This window comes from Salminus brasiliensis, chromosome 10, assembly GCF_030463535.1.
Source record: "Salminus brasiliensis chromosome 10, fSalBra1.hap2, whole genome shotgun sequence".
NCBI classification, from domain to species: Eukaryota; Metazoa; Chordata; class Actinopteri; order Characiformes; family Bryconidae; genus Salminus; species Salminus brasiliensis.
The window spans coordinates 10,901,468-10,916,036 of NC_132887.1; the positions used below are offsets into that span (position 1 = coordinate 10,901,468).

General features: G+C 42.8%; 2 protein-coding genes across 4 annotated transcripts in view; both read right to left on the reverse strand.

Annotated features, from left to right (window-relative positions):
• Positions 1 to 468, reverse strand: part of jdp2a (Jun dimerization protein 2a) — a 19,902-nt gene extending 19,434 nt beyond the window's left edge. Inside the window, exon 1 of one of the 3 annotated variants that reach the window (XM_072690298.1) lies at positions 229 to 468. In XM_072690298.1, coding sequence (XP_072546399.1) covers positions 229 to 439 — 211 coding nt within the window. In that variant the 5' untranslated portion in view covers positions 440 to 468. The remainder of the gene's footprint in view (positions 1 to 228) is intronic. The other 2 variants (XM_072690297.1, XM_072690300.1) reach the window with 2 other exon arrangements.
• A 3,596-nt stretch (positions 469 to 4,064) lies between these two features.
• On the reverse strand, positions 4,065 to 7,289 carry fosaa (v-fos FBJ murine osteosarcoma viral oncogene homolog Aa). Its single transcript, XM_072690302.1, has 4 exons — positions 6,965 to 7,289; positions 6,000 to 6,215; positions 5,441 to 5,548; positions 4,065 to 5,349 (listed from the first exon to the last, which is right to left on the reverse strand). The coding sequence occupies exons 1-4, from the start codon at positions 7,067 to 7,069 to the stop codon at positions 4,678 to 4,680; spliced, it is 1,101 nt and encodes a 366-aa protein (XP_072546403.1). The 5' UTR covers positions 7,070 to 7,289; the 3' UTR covers positions 4,065 to 4,677.
• Between the last annotated feature and the right edge of the window lie 7,280 nt (positions 7,290 to 14,569).

Sequence of the window (14,569 nt, forward strand, 5' to 3'; positions counted from 1 at the left end):
ACGCTCCCGAATCAGCCCGCAGCAAACCGCAGGCGGACAGACGGACTCTCTACATGTGTATCTCTGCACGGCTCGGTGTTCATGCAGTCGAATTTAGCGCATACAGCACAGCCAACAGGGGGTTCGCATAGTGAAGGGAGAAGCCTCGCTCCCTCCCTGAAGCCACTGCGAGCGTGGCGCCGTGCAAAGCCACTCTGCAGCAAAAAGTTCACCAAGTGTCCTGCTTACCTGCCTTTGGTGCCGAGCTCGCTGGATGTGGCTTTTTGAGGTCAGCTGGGGGTCGTGAGTAGATTTTGAACAGGGAAAGCGTTGCATCAGCGCGTTTATATAGCGATCCCTGCCTGGGAGGACTGGGGAATGCGGAACTCAGCCTGCTCGCGCTGCCACACGTAAGCAGGGATGCAGAAAGTCCCGCACACACACACTCATACACACACATACAGAGAGAGAGAGAGAGAGAGAGAGAGAGGGAGAGAGAGAGAGAGAGAGACATGGGGCAGAAAGGGGAGAAGGCAGGGAAGTGGCTCCACCCCTTAGATACCAGAAAACAAACAGCTTGTCCATCCCTTAGAAGAAGACCCCAGAAAAATATGGAGACTCAGCTTAAAAACCTAGAAATAAATATGTTACTGTATGGAGCTGTCATCTCCATACTGATTGTAATACTGTGTGTTAGCCTCCTCCTCTGGATCCTCTAGAATACCCTGAATCTTACATCGTGTCCAGATGTATTGATGGACCAACAGAAATGCTCTAAATGCCGTGGGAAAATATTTTATCACATTGACTTCCACTGAAACTGAAGACTTTTCCATTTTCCTATATAGTGAGGTGTTGTGTATGAGGTGTTTACATGACAAAGACAAATATAGGTCATTCTAAAATTGGGGGTACATTTTTGCGTCCCCCTAATAAACCCTTTGTTGGTGTGGCGCAACAGATAACATCACTACCGGCCAGTGAGCTTTAACACCACATGGGAGACTGGGGTTCGATTCCCAGTCTGGGTGACTATGCTGCACTACACCAATAAGAGTCCCTGGGCAAGACTCCTAACACTACATTAGCCCACCTCTGTAATACGAGTAACCTCGCTTGGATAAGAGCGTCAGCTAAATGCCATAAATGTAAGTGTAAATTTTATTATTAATAATAATAATACTAATTACATTCATTTTTCACTACTAGTAATGTTTGATGTCAATTTTAGGCACAATTTATATACAAAATATCTTTGCCTCCTAAATTTCAGTAACTAAAATTTTCCCTCTGGTGAAACTGGAGAGCGGATTAGAATGGTGGTCCTAAGAGAAGGGAGGAGGTGGGCATAAAGTTTTGTTTGGATGGAGTTAGACTGAGATGTTGGTATAAAAAGGAGACGACCTAGAGAAGCAGGGGTCCCATAATTGGCCCAATGGTTAGAAAAGTGGGCTTGAGATTGAAAGGTCACCAGTTCAAATCCTACCGGCAGGTAAAAATTGGGGGTGGGGGGAGTGAGGCTTGTGTTCTCCCTCAAACCATGGCGGAAGAGCAAGACCCCTAACCCTCAACTGCTCCCTGGGTGCTGGAGTTGGCTGCCCACTGCTCTGGGTGTGTGTTCACTACCACAGATGGGTCAAATGTGGAGGACACATTTCATCGTACAGTGACAAAAACCTTTACCTTTCAAATGAATTACATAGAATTCTGTAGAATATGCCATTTCAGTCATTAAAAAATATATATTTATGTTTGTCTCAGTTCTGGTCAACTCTGTTACTTCTGATAGTTCTATAAAACTGCATGACATCTGCAAAAAGTTCTAATAAAACATGTGATCTGCACCCAGTGATGTCAATTCCTCTGGCAGGAAACATGTAGCAGTGAGATATGTCAAACTTCTAATCTTATTATTTTGTATAAAACATTGAGAATAAATCAACAGTATATGAATTATTTTATAATAAATTAGTTAAATTAGGTTCTAAGAAACAGTAATGTGTTGAAAATTCCATGTGGAATCTAGTCTGAGGTTAGCATATGGAGCTAAGGGACAAAATGATGAAACTGTCCACTCTGTTACTGGTTTAAATGGTATAAACATTGTAATCAGGTTTTTGGTCTGTGGGTAGCTTTTTCTACATCTCCAAAGTTCAGTCTTAGACATTGGACCATTTTCTGCTTCACACCATCCAAGTCATCCCAAACACATTCAGTGATGTTGAGGTGTGTACTCCAAGAAGGTCAGTCAGTTATTCTGAAAACAGCAGCAGCTTCAGCAGTTGTTTGCTTTTCTCAGTGAGAACTTCTTGTTCATCTCCACATGCTTTCAGACCCGCAGTGCTGAGTCGTCTTCTCACAGTGGAGTGGTTGGACAGAAACACCTGTAGACTTCTTCAGATCGGGAGCCAGAGTGGAGCTCAAATTTCTCTTTTCTCTCAGTGATTAAAGCTTTATCTTTATTGTGGTCCAAGCAAGCAGGTGGTGACAGCGGCAGGGAAAACTCAGAACGCAGGGTTTAAGGAAAAAAAGGAAGGAACCTTTAGAGGAACCAAGACTCAAAAAGGGAACCCATCGTTCTCTGGTCGACATCAGATAGCAAAACCGATAACACAACAAAAACATGGAATGCAGAAATAGACCTAACTGAGCTCATGTATAAACAGTAATGAGAAAGTAATAATAATAAGGAAAGTAAGAAGTTAGCTTAATGCTACATAGAACTGCTCAGAGATTAATATTAGGTTTTAGGGATTAATATTAAGTCTTATCGGGGGAATGAAGATTAGATCTATGATTTTCATGTCAGTATAAATATGGAAAAAAAATTACTTTTATTAAGAGTCTATGGAGGGATCGGTCAGGGGCTAAATGGAGGATGCTGGTGTGGGTTTCTGACTTGGCTAGAGTGTGAATGGCACATGCAGGCGACGCTATGGTGGTTGACTAGGTCTGGAGGGCAGAGCAGCAGGGACACCCAGTTAACATCAATTTTACACAAGCATCAATCCAGACAGGAGAGCGGCTCAGCTCGGCAAGAAGAAACACTCAGGGTCTTGTACGGTTGTCCAAGACGTGGCCATGTGGGAAGGAAATCCTAAGGTATGGCCACAACTTAGTAAGGTGTGGAAACGAAGTCCTAAGTTGTGGCTTAGTAAGGAGTGGGAATGAGATAATTAAATTGTAGCCATGATTTAGTAAGGCATGGGAACAAGATCCTAAGTTGTGGCCACGAGGTAGCAAGAAGTGGGAACGAGATAGTGGCCATGGGTTAGTAAGTAGTGGCCACAACTAAATTATACTGTTCCCCCGCCATACTAGGTATTTTTATTTAGTGAGATGTCATCAGCAGGGCTCTGTAGGAACCTCCTGGATTATCTTATATCTGTCTCCAGGAACTTGTACTCAATGGCTGTTCTGACTGCAAATTAAAGTCTTTAAATGTACACAATAGACTTTTTCCATACAGTACATGTATATAATTATTTTAGGACCGTCATTATATGAAGGTTGGTATTTACAGTTCCTATCCAATTCCAGTGTTTTTCTAACTGTGTTCCAACCTAACCAATCTAAAACTTTATCATTGGTCATTAATTACATTATTTATTGTTTATTGCTGTAATTGTGTTCAGAAAAAGTGGAAGACGTGAGATAACTGCTAAGAGCAATAAGACTGAGACAGTCTCTTAGGAAAAGCTATTAGATTTATGACCTGGATTTAAACTATTGTATGTCTCATTAAGATGGAATTATTTAAGAAAGAGAATGATCATTTTTAGTCATTCGAGACGTGACACCCACCATAGCCTCCAGAAAGTTGGCTATTGATAACTCATTAATAAAATAACTTTCCAGTAAAAGATATTGCAGAATGAATGCTTAATATCACACATAATATTATTACAGTAACAGACTGAATACATAGTGAACCAGGGTATATCCAGGATAAACTCTGTTGGCATTCATAAATGATCACTGCCAAGGTATGAATCTTTGACATCACCCAGAAAAAAGAAAACAGACAATGGTCACATTGCATGAATATTTAATGTGAATATTAATTCATAAGCAATCAATGCTCATTTAACTCTTTTCATTTGACAAACAAGTCAAAATTTAAAAGGTAGAAAAATAAATTATCATAAAATACATCTTGATCGATATAGCACTGGATGTTTTCATGGAAAACTCTAAACATTTGTAATGATGTCAAAACACAGTTTGATGATGACACTGAGGTATGCAAGAACTTCAGGAATGTGTACTAAAGCACAACATTGATAAACTATTGCCATCAAAAAACACAAAACTGCACAGTGAACAGTGCACGATACAGCTTACAGAAGACCTCACACCAGATCAAACAAATATAAAACTGATACATACATATATGTTTCTTCATTTATATATTCATTTATTTATTCACTTATTTATTTAGACGAGATCTTTGCGCATGCTTTTTCGAACCAGAAGATAGCTCATAACTGTCCATAGGATAATTTTCCATGCTCTTAGCTACATCAAAAGTATCTGGAAGAGGATAAACACTATCTCGGTCACTTTACATATTTCATGGAGGCCGCCACTGAACTGCTGGCTTCACATCAATACCACTCGTCTCAGATATCATAACACAGTGATATCCGATAGTTGAGAGTGTTTTCATAAGACCAAACACCACCGTTCCGTTTGTGTTTATAAGGCCAGGAGCGTGGGCGAGTTAAGGATATCGACGTTGGAATCAGATTTGGATGCCCCACCTTTGCAGCCGTCCAGCTCCTCGGCAAGAGAGTCCAGCTCTGGGCAGGCAAAGGTGAAGACGGACAGGTAGTTGCTGCATGTGGGGGTGGAGGTGTTCACCACCGGGGTGCTTAAGGGTTCCAGATCATTGGCCACAGACTTGTACAGGGTTTCCCAGTCTGTGAAGCCCAGGGAACCAGTGAGGTCAATGTCAGGGACAGAACGGGCTGTTTCCACAGAGATCCTGTCCTCTTCCACAGTACCGAGGATGTTTTCCAGGAGCTCCTCCTTGACGTCCAGCGACGGTTCAAGGTCACAGAGGCTGACCTCTGCGCTGGAACACAGCAGGATGTTGGAGTTCCCAGAGATAGCCGAGGACGGAACGGAAGGAGCCTCCAAGTCTTGTAGAGAAGGTGTGTCCTGCGTACCGTCCTCTGGGAGCTTGCCGGAGGAATCCGAAGAAGGAAGTGGATGTGGTGACTCTGGGAAAATGCTGTCCAGCTCTTCGGGCAGCTGGCATAAAGGCTTATGTGTGGCGAGGACATACTCGAGTCTTTCCTTTTCTTTCAGAAGATTCGCTATCTCAGCCTGCAGAGCTGCTTTGTCTTCCTCCAGCTTGTCGGTTTCCTAAGGACAGAAGATTCCAGTTAAATTGAGAACTGATGTAGGGTGGTAACATTTCAAACGGGGACTGTGATGCATCGGCATTTCCACTTACAGCCTGCAAGGTGTCTGTGAGCTCTCTCCGTCTGTTGCGGCACTTCGCTGCAGCCATCTTATTCCTCTCCCTCCTTATCCTCTTCTTTTCCTCCTCTTCTGGGGTGAGCTGCTCGATGGCAAAAGACGGATTAGAGCGTCTACCATCTCAGAGTTCTCTAACATCTCCCATCCGTAGCTAATTCACCCTATGACTATGGCAATCGCACCCCCTCTTGTCCTCTTTTTCTCTCGATCTCCCTCTCTACACCTTTCTCTCTCTCTCTGCAATGCGTCTAAAAATAGCCCATTGTTGCAGACTCGCCGTGATGCGAATGTGAAGTGGATGCCCGCGTCTAGGCACCCTGCCCAGGCACAGCTCTTGGAGAGCATGCATCCCCACAAATTGCTGCACCACTGGCATCGCTGCTACGTCATTAATCCCCAAGAACAGCATTAAAACAAGCTATCAAAGAAATCAGCCTATTGGGTTCCTCAAGCATCTGCAACTGCATGGACTCAGGCGCGGGGGTGGGGGGGGGGGGGGGGGGGGCGGTCTTAGTGGTGGTTGTGTCGCTCACCTGCTCGACTTTCCCCTTCCTGGAGGCGCTTTTCCCCTTGCCCCCGTGTGTTTTGAGGGAGCTCTGCGCCTCATTGGCTGCAGCTCTGCCCGGAGACGGCGAGACGGACGTGACGATGGTGGGCTGGACCATCCACTGCAAGTCTGGGGTGGTCGAGATCGCAGTCACCGTAGGAACAAACGGAGTGACGGACGTCTCTTGGTCAGCCTGGACCCCCTGTTGTAGAAATGCACTTGTTAAACACAGACTATGCAGCAGATGAAGCAGGCATGCAGCTGGAGGGGGAAAGAGGGAGGGGGGGGGGCAAACATGTGGCTTAAAAGTAAGACATTTGACGCTTCTCTGCGCGCGAGCACTTATGGATACCAGTCTGGATTCGCCTATTGTGACGCGTGGCCCTTGTTCGCCGCACGTGGCTCTCTTTCTTTAAATACATGTAGGTGTCCAAAAATAGTCCCCGGATCAATATTTGACTTTTTGCATTGTGGCTGACGTCAGCGCTGACGCAGCCCTGCTGTGGAGTCTCCTTAGTGGGCTGCTTTTTCTCAGCGAACCGCTGCAGAGCGCTTTCGAGTGCCCGAGACAGATGCCAACCGTGCGCAACAGCAGCGGATTCTGGGCAGTTGTGCGAGAACGCACAGCAACTGACATCCTTACTGTGGTCTATGGTGACCAATGAGAGGGGGCAGGGAAGCTAATTCATTGAAAGCAGTGAACTCTGGCGATTAGGGTGAAAAATGGTGCCATACTGAAAATATGAAAATGAAAAAATGAACACTGTCCTTTTCCTAACCACCAGTGCCGTTACGCACGCGATACATGCAAACAAACAGGGCATTTTAAGCTATTGCTGTCTGACAACCTGCTACCATACGTCCCCTTGATGCCCCCACCCCCTCCTCCTCCTATCCCCCTGCAACCCTACCCCCCCCCCTCCCCTCCCTCCTGCCCCTCAAGTCCCCTACCTGTGTGGTCTCCATCGGCTGGTAACCTGCGAGGGTGTCCCCGTCCGGAGATGCAGAGCTGCAGCGGGGCACAGAGTCGACGCCGTTCACTTTGCTGAGGAACATTTCTCCACTCCACCACGATCCAGAATATAAATATAAGTATAGGTATATAAATATATAGAGAGAGACCGAAAGCACGACCTGCTCTGTCAGCCGAATGCTCTTCTCTTCTCCTTTTGCTGCTATTCGAAGCTCCCTTTCCAGGTTTGTAAACCTGGCCACTGACAGACTGCTCTGCAAGCTCCTCCTTATATTCCCCCAGAATTTTTATGAATGAACCGAGGATGTACCATCTGGCTGTGGGGAACATCTCCATACAGCACGCACCAAATAAACGCAGCTTATCTGCACAAGCCCATAAACACTATATCCAGTCTGCATTAGGAGCCCACGAGCACTCTATAACGATCTATATCAAACGCTGCAGGTTGACATGCGTGCGTAATGCGCCATGTCAGGACCCCCCCTCCCCCCTGTGAAAGGGCGATATGGCACGTGCAACATGTTCATTCATAAAATACTGATGCACCCCCTCCTCCGCTGCACTAAAATCTAAACAATATAGATGTGATATCAAATCAAATATGGGATAAGTTGCAGTGCGCATGGCTGTACTGACTTGGGGTATTGCCATCGCCTGACAAACGCATGAAACAGCTGATATCAGGGTGAACAGCAGCTTCGTGACTTCGAGCCTCTCTCCCTTTGCAAAATGAATGCAATGGTGAATGCTGTGAGTTGAACCTGGGTCTATGCTGCATGAATCGTTTTAGCAGCTGTCCAATAATGGCGCGACACTCAGGTGGACTGGTTAGCTTGCTCGTGCCTGCATGGCTCATTGGCTCTGACTCCATTAGGCTTGTGTGTCATATATGCATCTTCCACCATAAACATCCTTCGATGCTCCTGCGCTTTAATGAGACTCCAGTTCGTGTCTGCTGGACTCAGCTCAGTCGACGGTGTTCGCTCAAGTCGATGCAAATGCAGAAAGGCCGACCCCTGCAGCCCCTCCACTGCGCTGGATCTAATTGCCATTCTGTTTTGCCCCCTCAGCCCCCCTCTCCCTCCGCTGCCTCACGCTCTCACGCCCCTGCAGTGACGCAGCGGCGTTCAACAGGAAGCTTACCATATAAGGCCTCTGACGTACTGGGATTCCATTTTTGAGCTGAAACTTAAAGTTCATACAGAAGAGGAGAACTCAGCCTTGAGCCTCCTAGACATCACAGTCACGATGACCAAACCAGCGGTTACAACAGCCTATAAATAGATGAAAGACATATTGTCTGCGTCTTTATAGGCCTTGTAGGGATTCTGACATATTCTGCACGTCTAATAGACAGATATAGTGAATAGAGAACTAGACAAGAAGGGCTAGTAATTCTGAGCCATGTTTGTTGGACTGTGCATCATGACGTTTTAATATATAGAGAGATATATACTGATATGCATAAAACACATACTGCACATATGTACATTAAAGCACAAGCTGAAATCGAACATCGACTGTCATAAATTCACATTTTTCATTGACTAACTGAGACAAATCAAAGACAACCGGAGGTCACATGAACAAAAAAAAAGTCAAGTCAAGTCAAATTTATTTGTATAGCGCTTTTTACAACTGTTGTCGTCACAAAGCAGCTTTACATAATTAGTACTTAATAAAGGACAGAGACAGAGAAGAAAGAAGGAATAACATGAAGGGTCAAAGACCCCCGTGAGCAAGCCAACGGCGACAGTGGCAAGGAAAAACTCCCTCAGAGCTGGAGGAAGAAACCTTGGGAGGAACCAAGGCTCACAAGGGGGACCCATCCTCCTCTGGCCAGACTGTTTTAAACATTAATGATAAAAATTACTAAAGCAGATACAATAGAAAGTTAATAGTGGTGATAAAAAAATAATGTAACAAACAGCACTGAGATCCTTTTAATGAATATTTGAAAAACAGTATTTGCAAACGGTTGCAGATCTATTGTCTACATGAAGTGCTGTAAAAGGTGTGTAAATGCTGATGACCGTGGTAAATGCTTCTGTTAAGGCCTGTTGGGGGGTCTGACATGTTCTCCAAATATAATAGACAGATACAGTAGAATTATGCAAGATGGTGCAAGAATGGAGATATACAGTGACACATACTGCACATGCACACAGTGCAAGATATGAGAGCTCAAGCTAAACGTCAACATCAACCGTCATTAGCACACATTTTTTTTTATTGACTAGCTGAGATTAGGACATTAGGAGGAAACCCACATTGGGGACAATTAAAGGTAAAATACAAGACAAGCACATTCACCATTGGTGTTGGACGCAGATGGAATTTGGCCTCCACCTTTAACCCATCCGCACAGTAAAGACACACACACACACACACACACACGAGTGATGAAACACACACAGTGAACACATGTGTCCAGAGCAGTGGGCAGCCCGGGGAGCACAGAGGGTGGCGGGCCTTGCTCAGGGGCCCAACGGTGGCAGCTTGCCGAGCCCAGGTATCAAACCCACAACCCTGTCATCAAAAGCCTGGTGCTATAACAACTGGTACACAGATACAGAAAAAAACACTGTATTTTATTTGGTAGGGGTGTGAAAGTGTAGATTGTCACAGATCTGTCATCGACAGGAAATGCTGTAGTAGGCAAGTAAAAGGCTGTTGAATATGGTACGCCTTACTAGCCTAAAAAAAAGCTTAAATACAAGATCCATGTACTGTACCTGTTCTTTAGAAATTCTATTTATTATATTAGATCTACAGGACAACATCACAAATCAATGATATTGAGTCGTCCAGAAACACTGGAAATATCGAAATATCAAACCAAATCAATGAATGTTAGCTAGCTGGGTGTTGGAGTGTAAAAATAAATAAATCATTTTTTTAAGCAAATGGTTAAACAGAAGGTAAAAGGGGTATCATCTAGAACCCAAAGTTTCCCTGCTTGTAAATAGCTGCTTAACTGGCTGTGCTACAAGTGGTATTTCCCAGTTTCCAACACCACATGCATATTACAGCTAGTCAAAACTAAATCATAGGTGTTTTCCATTAGTATTTTCACTTGTCTGAATTATTTTATGGATTTGTGGATCGTGAAATTTGAATTAGCGCTACAATAACAGTATTACGGCAGTGTGAAACCAGCTGTTGGGCTGTTTAAGTTTACCCACTACTTGGTTCCTCTCACCCCGCTGACACTAGTTAATTGTCCGGCCACACAGGCTGAGGACAACAGACAAAACATGGATTTCATAGATTTAATGTAAGTAGTTTAACTTAATGTTTATAAATGAGTGACAATTAAGATATATGTTTGAAAGAATACCGACGTTGTGTTTCAATTAATTACGTCATTCTGATATTGCAGCTGCTTGTGACGTAGCTAGTGCTAGCAACATTGTCTAAAAACACTCGAGGCAAGTGGGAAGACGAGGCTCTTCCACTTATCACTAAAATACACACAGTCTATCTTTCACTACTGTTATTTCATTTCCTTTTTTAGGAAAAGGCTGAAAATGAGAGTTTCCTCATCCCACCTCAAGGAATGTGGCAGTGATGGGCATTTAAGGTGGAAGGGAAAATTCTGATAGAAGAAAATTCTGATAGACAAATACGCAATTTTAGCTTCACTTAAATGTACTTAAACTGTGTTGTAAAGGTTTAATCATTAGCAGACATTCTGAAAATTTCCTAGACAGAATGACAGAGAAAGTGGGTGTGTATAAGAGAGCGAGAGCGAGAGAGAGCTCCGCCTACATCAAACTTCATCCACTCCCTATGAAACAACTGTAAACAAGAATGTAAATGAATTCCATTTATAATACTACAACTACTACTTATATTAACTGAACATTTAAATGTATTTGATTATTATTAGTTGCTTATTATTATTTCTGTCATTAATTTTGTATTTAATATATTATAGATTTAATATTTATATGCTAAGGCAACATAAACATGAAACAGCCAATAAAGTCAGGCTGAATTTGGAGGACGGTTGGTTGGTGGTGTCCATAGTGTAGCACAGTAGTACATTAACTCCATGAGTAGTGACTTCTACAAATGAGACGTTTGATGCTGACATGATACAGCTCTGTCTATTTGAGGATATTAGGCTTTACGTGTGGCTGGACTTCACAATGTCAAACTGGCACATTGGTTGTGAATCAGGTACCAGCAGTTACAGCACATTAATTGTGTCATGCTGTGCTCTTGGCAGTCCTGCTACTCACATCATTGGCAGAGGTCTAGTCTCAAATCCCAGGAAAGCATTGCTAAGAAGTATCGTTGGTTTTTAAAGGCCTCTATTGTCATTTCTTTTAGTGGAAGAAAAGTGAGAGACAGCCGTAGACATCCTTCACCCTCTGTTCACATGCTCTGAACAGATCCATACTTAAAATAGACAGAATTCATGGAATCATTTCTTATATAGATATAAATTAAACTTAAATCTGGACAAATCATGGCTAATATCCATTTAGGCTTGATTCGATATGGGAAACCAGCCCTAGGCGTTACTTTGGAACCTGATGTTGGGACATTATTGCAAATCTGTGAGTAATATGCAAGCCTGCCTCTGGAGACATTAGAGTCATTCCATTAGAGGAGTGTCATTTGAGTCTACAGCCACCATATTAATTCAAAATGTATCATTAACATGGTGTATGATAAATGTTTAATATAAATAACTTTTTGTATATGTGTTTACATGGCTGTATAAACGGTCATGAGCATTTCATCTCAAATACTACAAAATATGTTCTTTAACATTAAGCCTTTGCCGTGCTCAAATCTATTACATAGATCAAGTTACTATAAAAAAAATTCTGAAAAAAGAAGTGCAAACTGTAAAAAAACATCAGGGAAAAAACATCAGGGCCACCTTGCTGTTATTACCCCAGATGGTTCTGATCTTCACCAGGTGGTCCAGGTCGGGTTGTAAACACCAGAGTTTCCATTTAGTTGGTTAGCTTCCACCAGTAATTTTGCAGTAAATACAAAACAGTGTTCTGGTCATCAGGCACGTTATGTCAAACCTGTGCTTTCAGCTTCCAACTTCAGTGCCAATACACTAAACAAAAATTGCAGTGCCATGCAAAAGTTTGGGTACCTCCAGGGAAAGTGAGTAGATGACCGGATCTCCAAAAGATAAGATCTGGAAGACCAAGATACCTTTTAGAGATGGAATCCTGTCCAGTGTTCTCACCACAAAATTCAGCATCAGAAGTTTTAAAGGAACATCTAAACATCCTGTGGACTCATGAAGTTAAAATAGAGCTATTCGGTTGTGATAAGCAAAAGTATAATATATATACAAAATTATTGGGACAAGGTATTAAAAAAGTTTATCCTGCTTTTGTTATTGAGTAATTGTAAAGAGGAATGAAAAGAGGATGCCATCCACAGCAGAATAATCATCCTAGCATCCGCAAGCTGAAAGTGTTGCCATTTTCCTTATAATCCTCAACCTAAACATCATTGAAAATAGTTGAATAGAACAGAAAATGCAAGACGGCCCAAGAGAACTAGAGGCTTTTAGCAAGGAAGAACAGATAAAAGTCCCACACATAAGAACTGAAACACTCTTAGTTGGCTATGAAAAGTGTTTACAAGCCGTGATACGTTCCACAGGTGGTGTTAATAATTACAGACCATGCAGACCAGTGTCCGAAAAGATAGGAATAAAAATATTATAGAAATATAATATTTTGACCAGGGGTGTCCAAATGTATACCACTGTATTTGTGTTGGAGAACTGATGAAATGTGTGGAAAGCAAAAGGTCATCTATGAGTGGGAGAGCATCCCCCCAGTGTCATTCTGAGGACTAAAGTATACTGAACGGTGTGATACCAGCTCTACCACAACATGGTCCAGAAGTTGCAGTTTTCAGATTACAGTCAGGTAGAAAAGTCAGAGGTAACTTCAAGTGGAGGTATGGGGATTGTCATTGTGAACTACTGCTTGCACATATAATGTCTCTGTTCCAAAAGTATGATTGGCTGGAAGGGCACAAGACATCGATATTGCCAAGCAAGTAAATTGTACTGGAGGACTATGAAATATTTGAGGTTTGCCTTGAGAGCAAATCTTCCATGAGCAAGTATTTTTCCTTCCACATGTGCTCCAGCAGCAGTAGTTAGGATACATCAGAGGAGCCAAGCAGCACAAGTGCTTGTCTAAATGGTCTTGGTATTATGTGTGGTGCAAGGTTCCATATGGGTGGTTGGAATTGTTGAGCCTTTAAAAAAAAAAAAAAAAAAAAAAAAAAAAAAAAAAGATAGTGTACAAAGCGTGCAGCCAGGCTTGGATTTGGAAAGAGAGAGGTGGAGGGGGGAACAGTCATTTCCTGGAATGTTTGGCTCTCTCACAATAAGCCTTTTCATTCTGGGGTCTAGGTACTGGGAGGGTCCCAGACCAGCTGGTCAATTTAGACATGAAACATGGCGTGGAAGCGGAGAATTATGAAGAGGTAAGTATGTGCTGCCAGCACTCGCCAATGTGACCTCGTGCTAAAATCAACTAGATGTCTTCCTGCAAGGAAATGGACCTACCAAGGTGGGCCAGACGTTAGTACAGAGCTGTATTAATTAGATCCCAATTAATACAATTAAACCCAAAATGAGATTTTAACACGTGTTAAAAGTGCACTTTAGGTGTGAATATGGCTACAGTTCTTACTGATGTACTGAGGGTGTACTGAGCTTACTTCATTCAGTTAGTTTACATAGATGTCCTTCTCCCCACATAGGCCTACGCAAAGTCTGTCGAGGTGTATTAGGCTTTGTTAGTGCACTCTGGTGATTCTCACTTTTGTGATTTATCACTGTGGCTGGACAGCTCACATGGTGGTCCAGTCACAGAGCCCTTCATAGAACTGGAAGTGCTTTTGTTGCTGTGTAATTAAGGATTAGATTTGGATTAGAGATTTATAGGTATTTATATCACAGTTTTGCGTGAGGAAAAGTATAGGGACTGATTGCACTGACTGTGCACGAAACAGCTGTAACATCTAGAGCTGAAGCCAGTGGTCTTGGCTTTGTCTCAACCAGTATGGAAACGGCACCTTTGTCTGTAAAGGAAAAGCATGCAACCTGGAAGCTTAGATAGCTTAGGGTCTAGAGTCTAGCAATTTGGAATAAAACATGTAGTAGCGTTTCCATTCTGTGTTTAAAAAAGAAAGAAAATGTCAGTAATCCTGCAGCAATAAATAATAGACCTTAAGACACAGATCTCAAAGTGTGTCAACTACTAGAAGCTTGGTTTTAAATTTCGCTGTAGCACAATTGCTAACAGTTCTAAATTCTAGCAGTCCTGTGCTCTCAGGGAGGATGCACTTACATGCATTTCTGGACAAGCTGAGAGATACATCATTTAAACTGAAAGAAGCATGTGGACTGAAGCCGTAAACGTCATATTACAGGATTTTACACTAATATGACTCTGCTGCGACTGGTTGCCCAGCCCAGCCCAGCTCTAAGTAGCAACAATGATAAAGCTTAGGATTAAAATGCTATGTTGTTTTTTTTTAAGACTGTCGCTTCAAGTGATTGTGGTTATGTATCA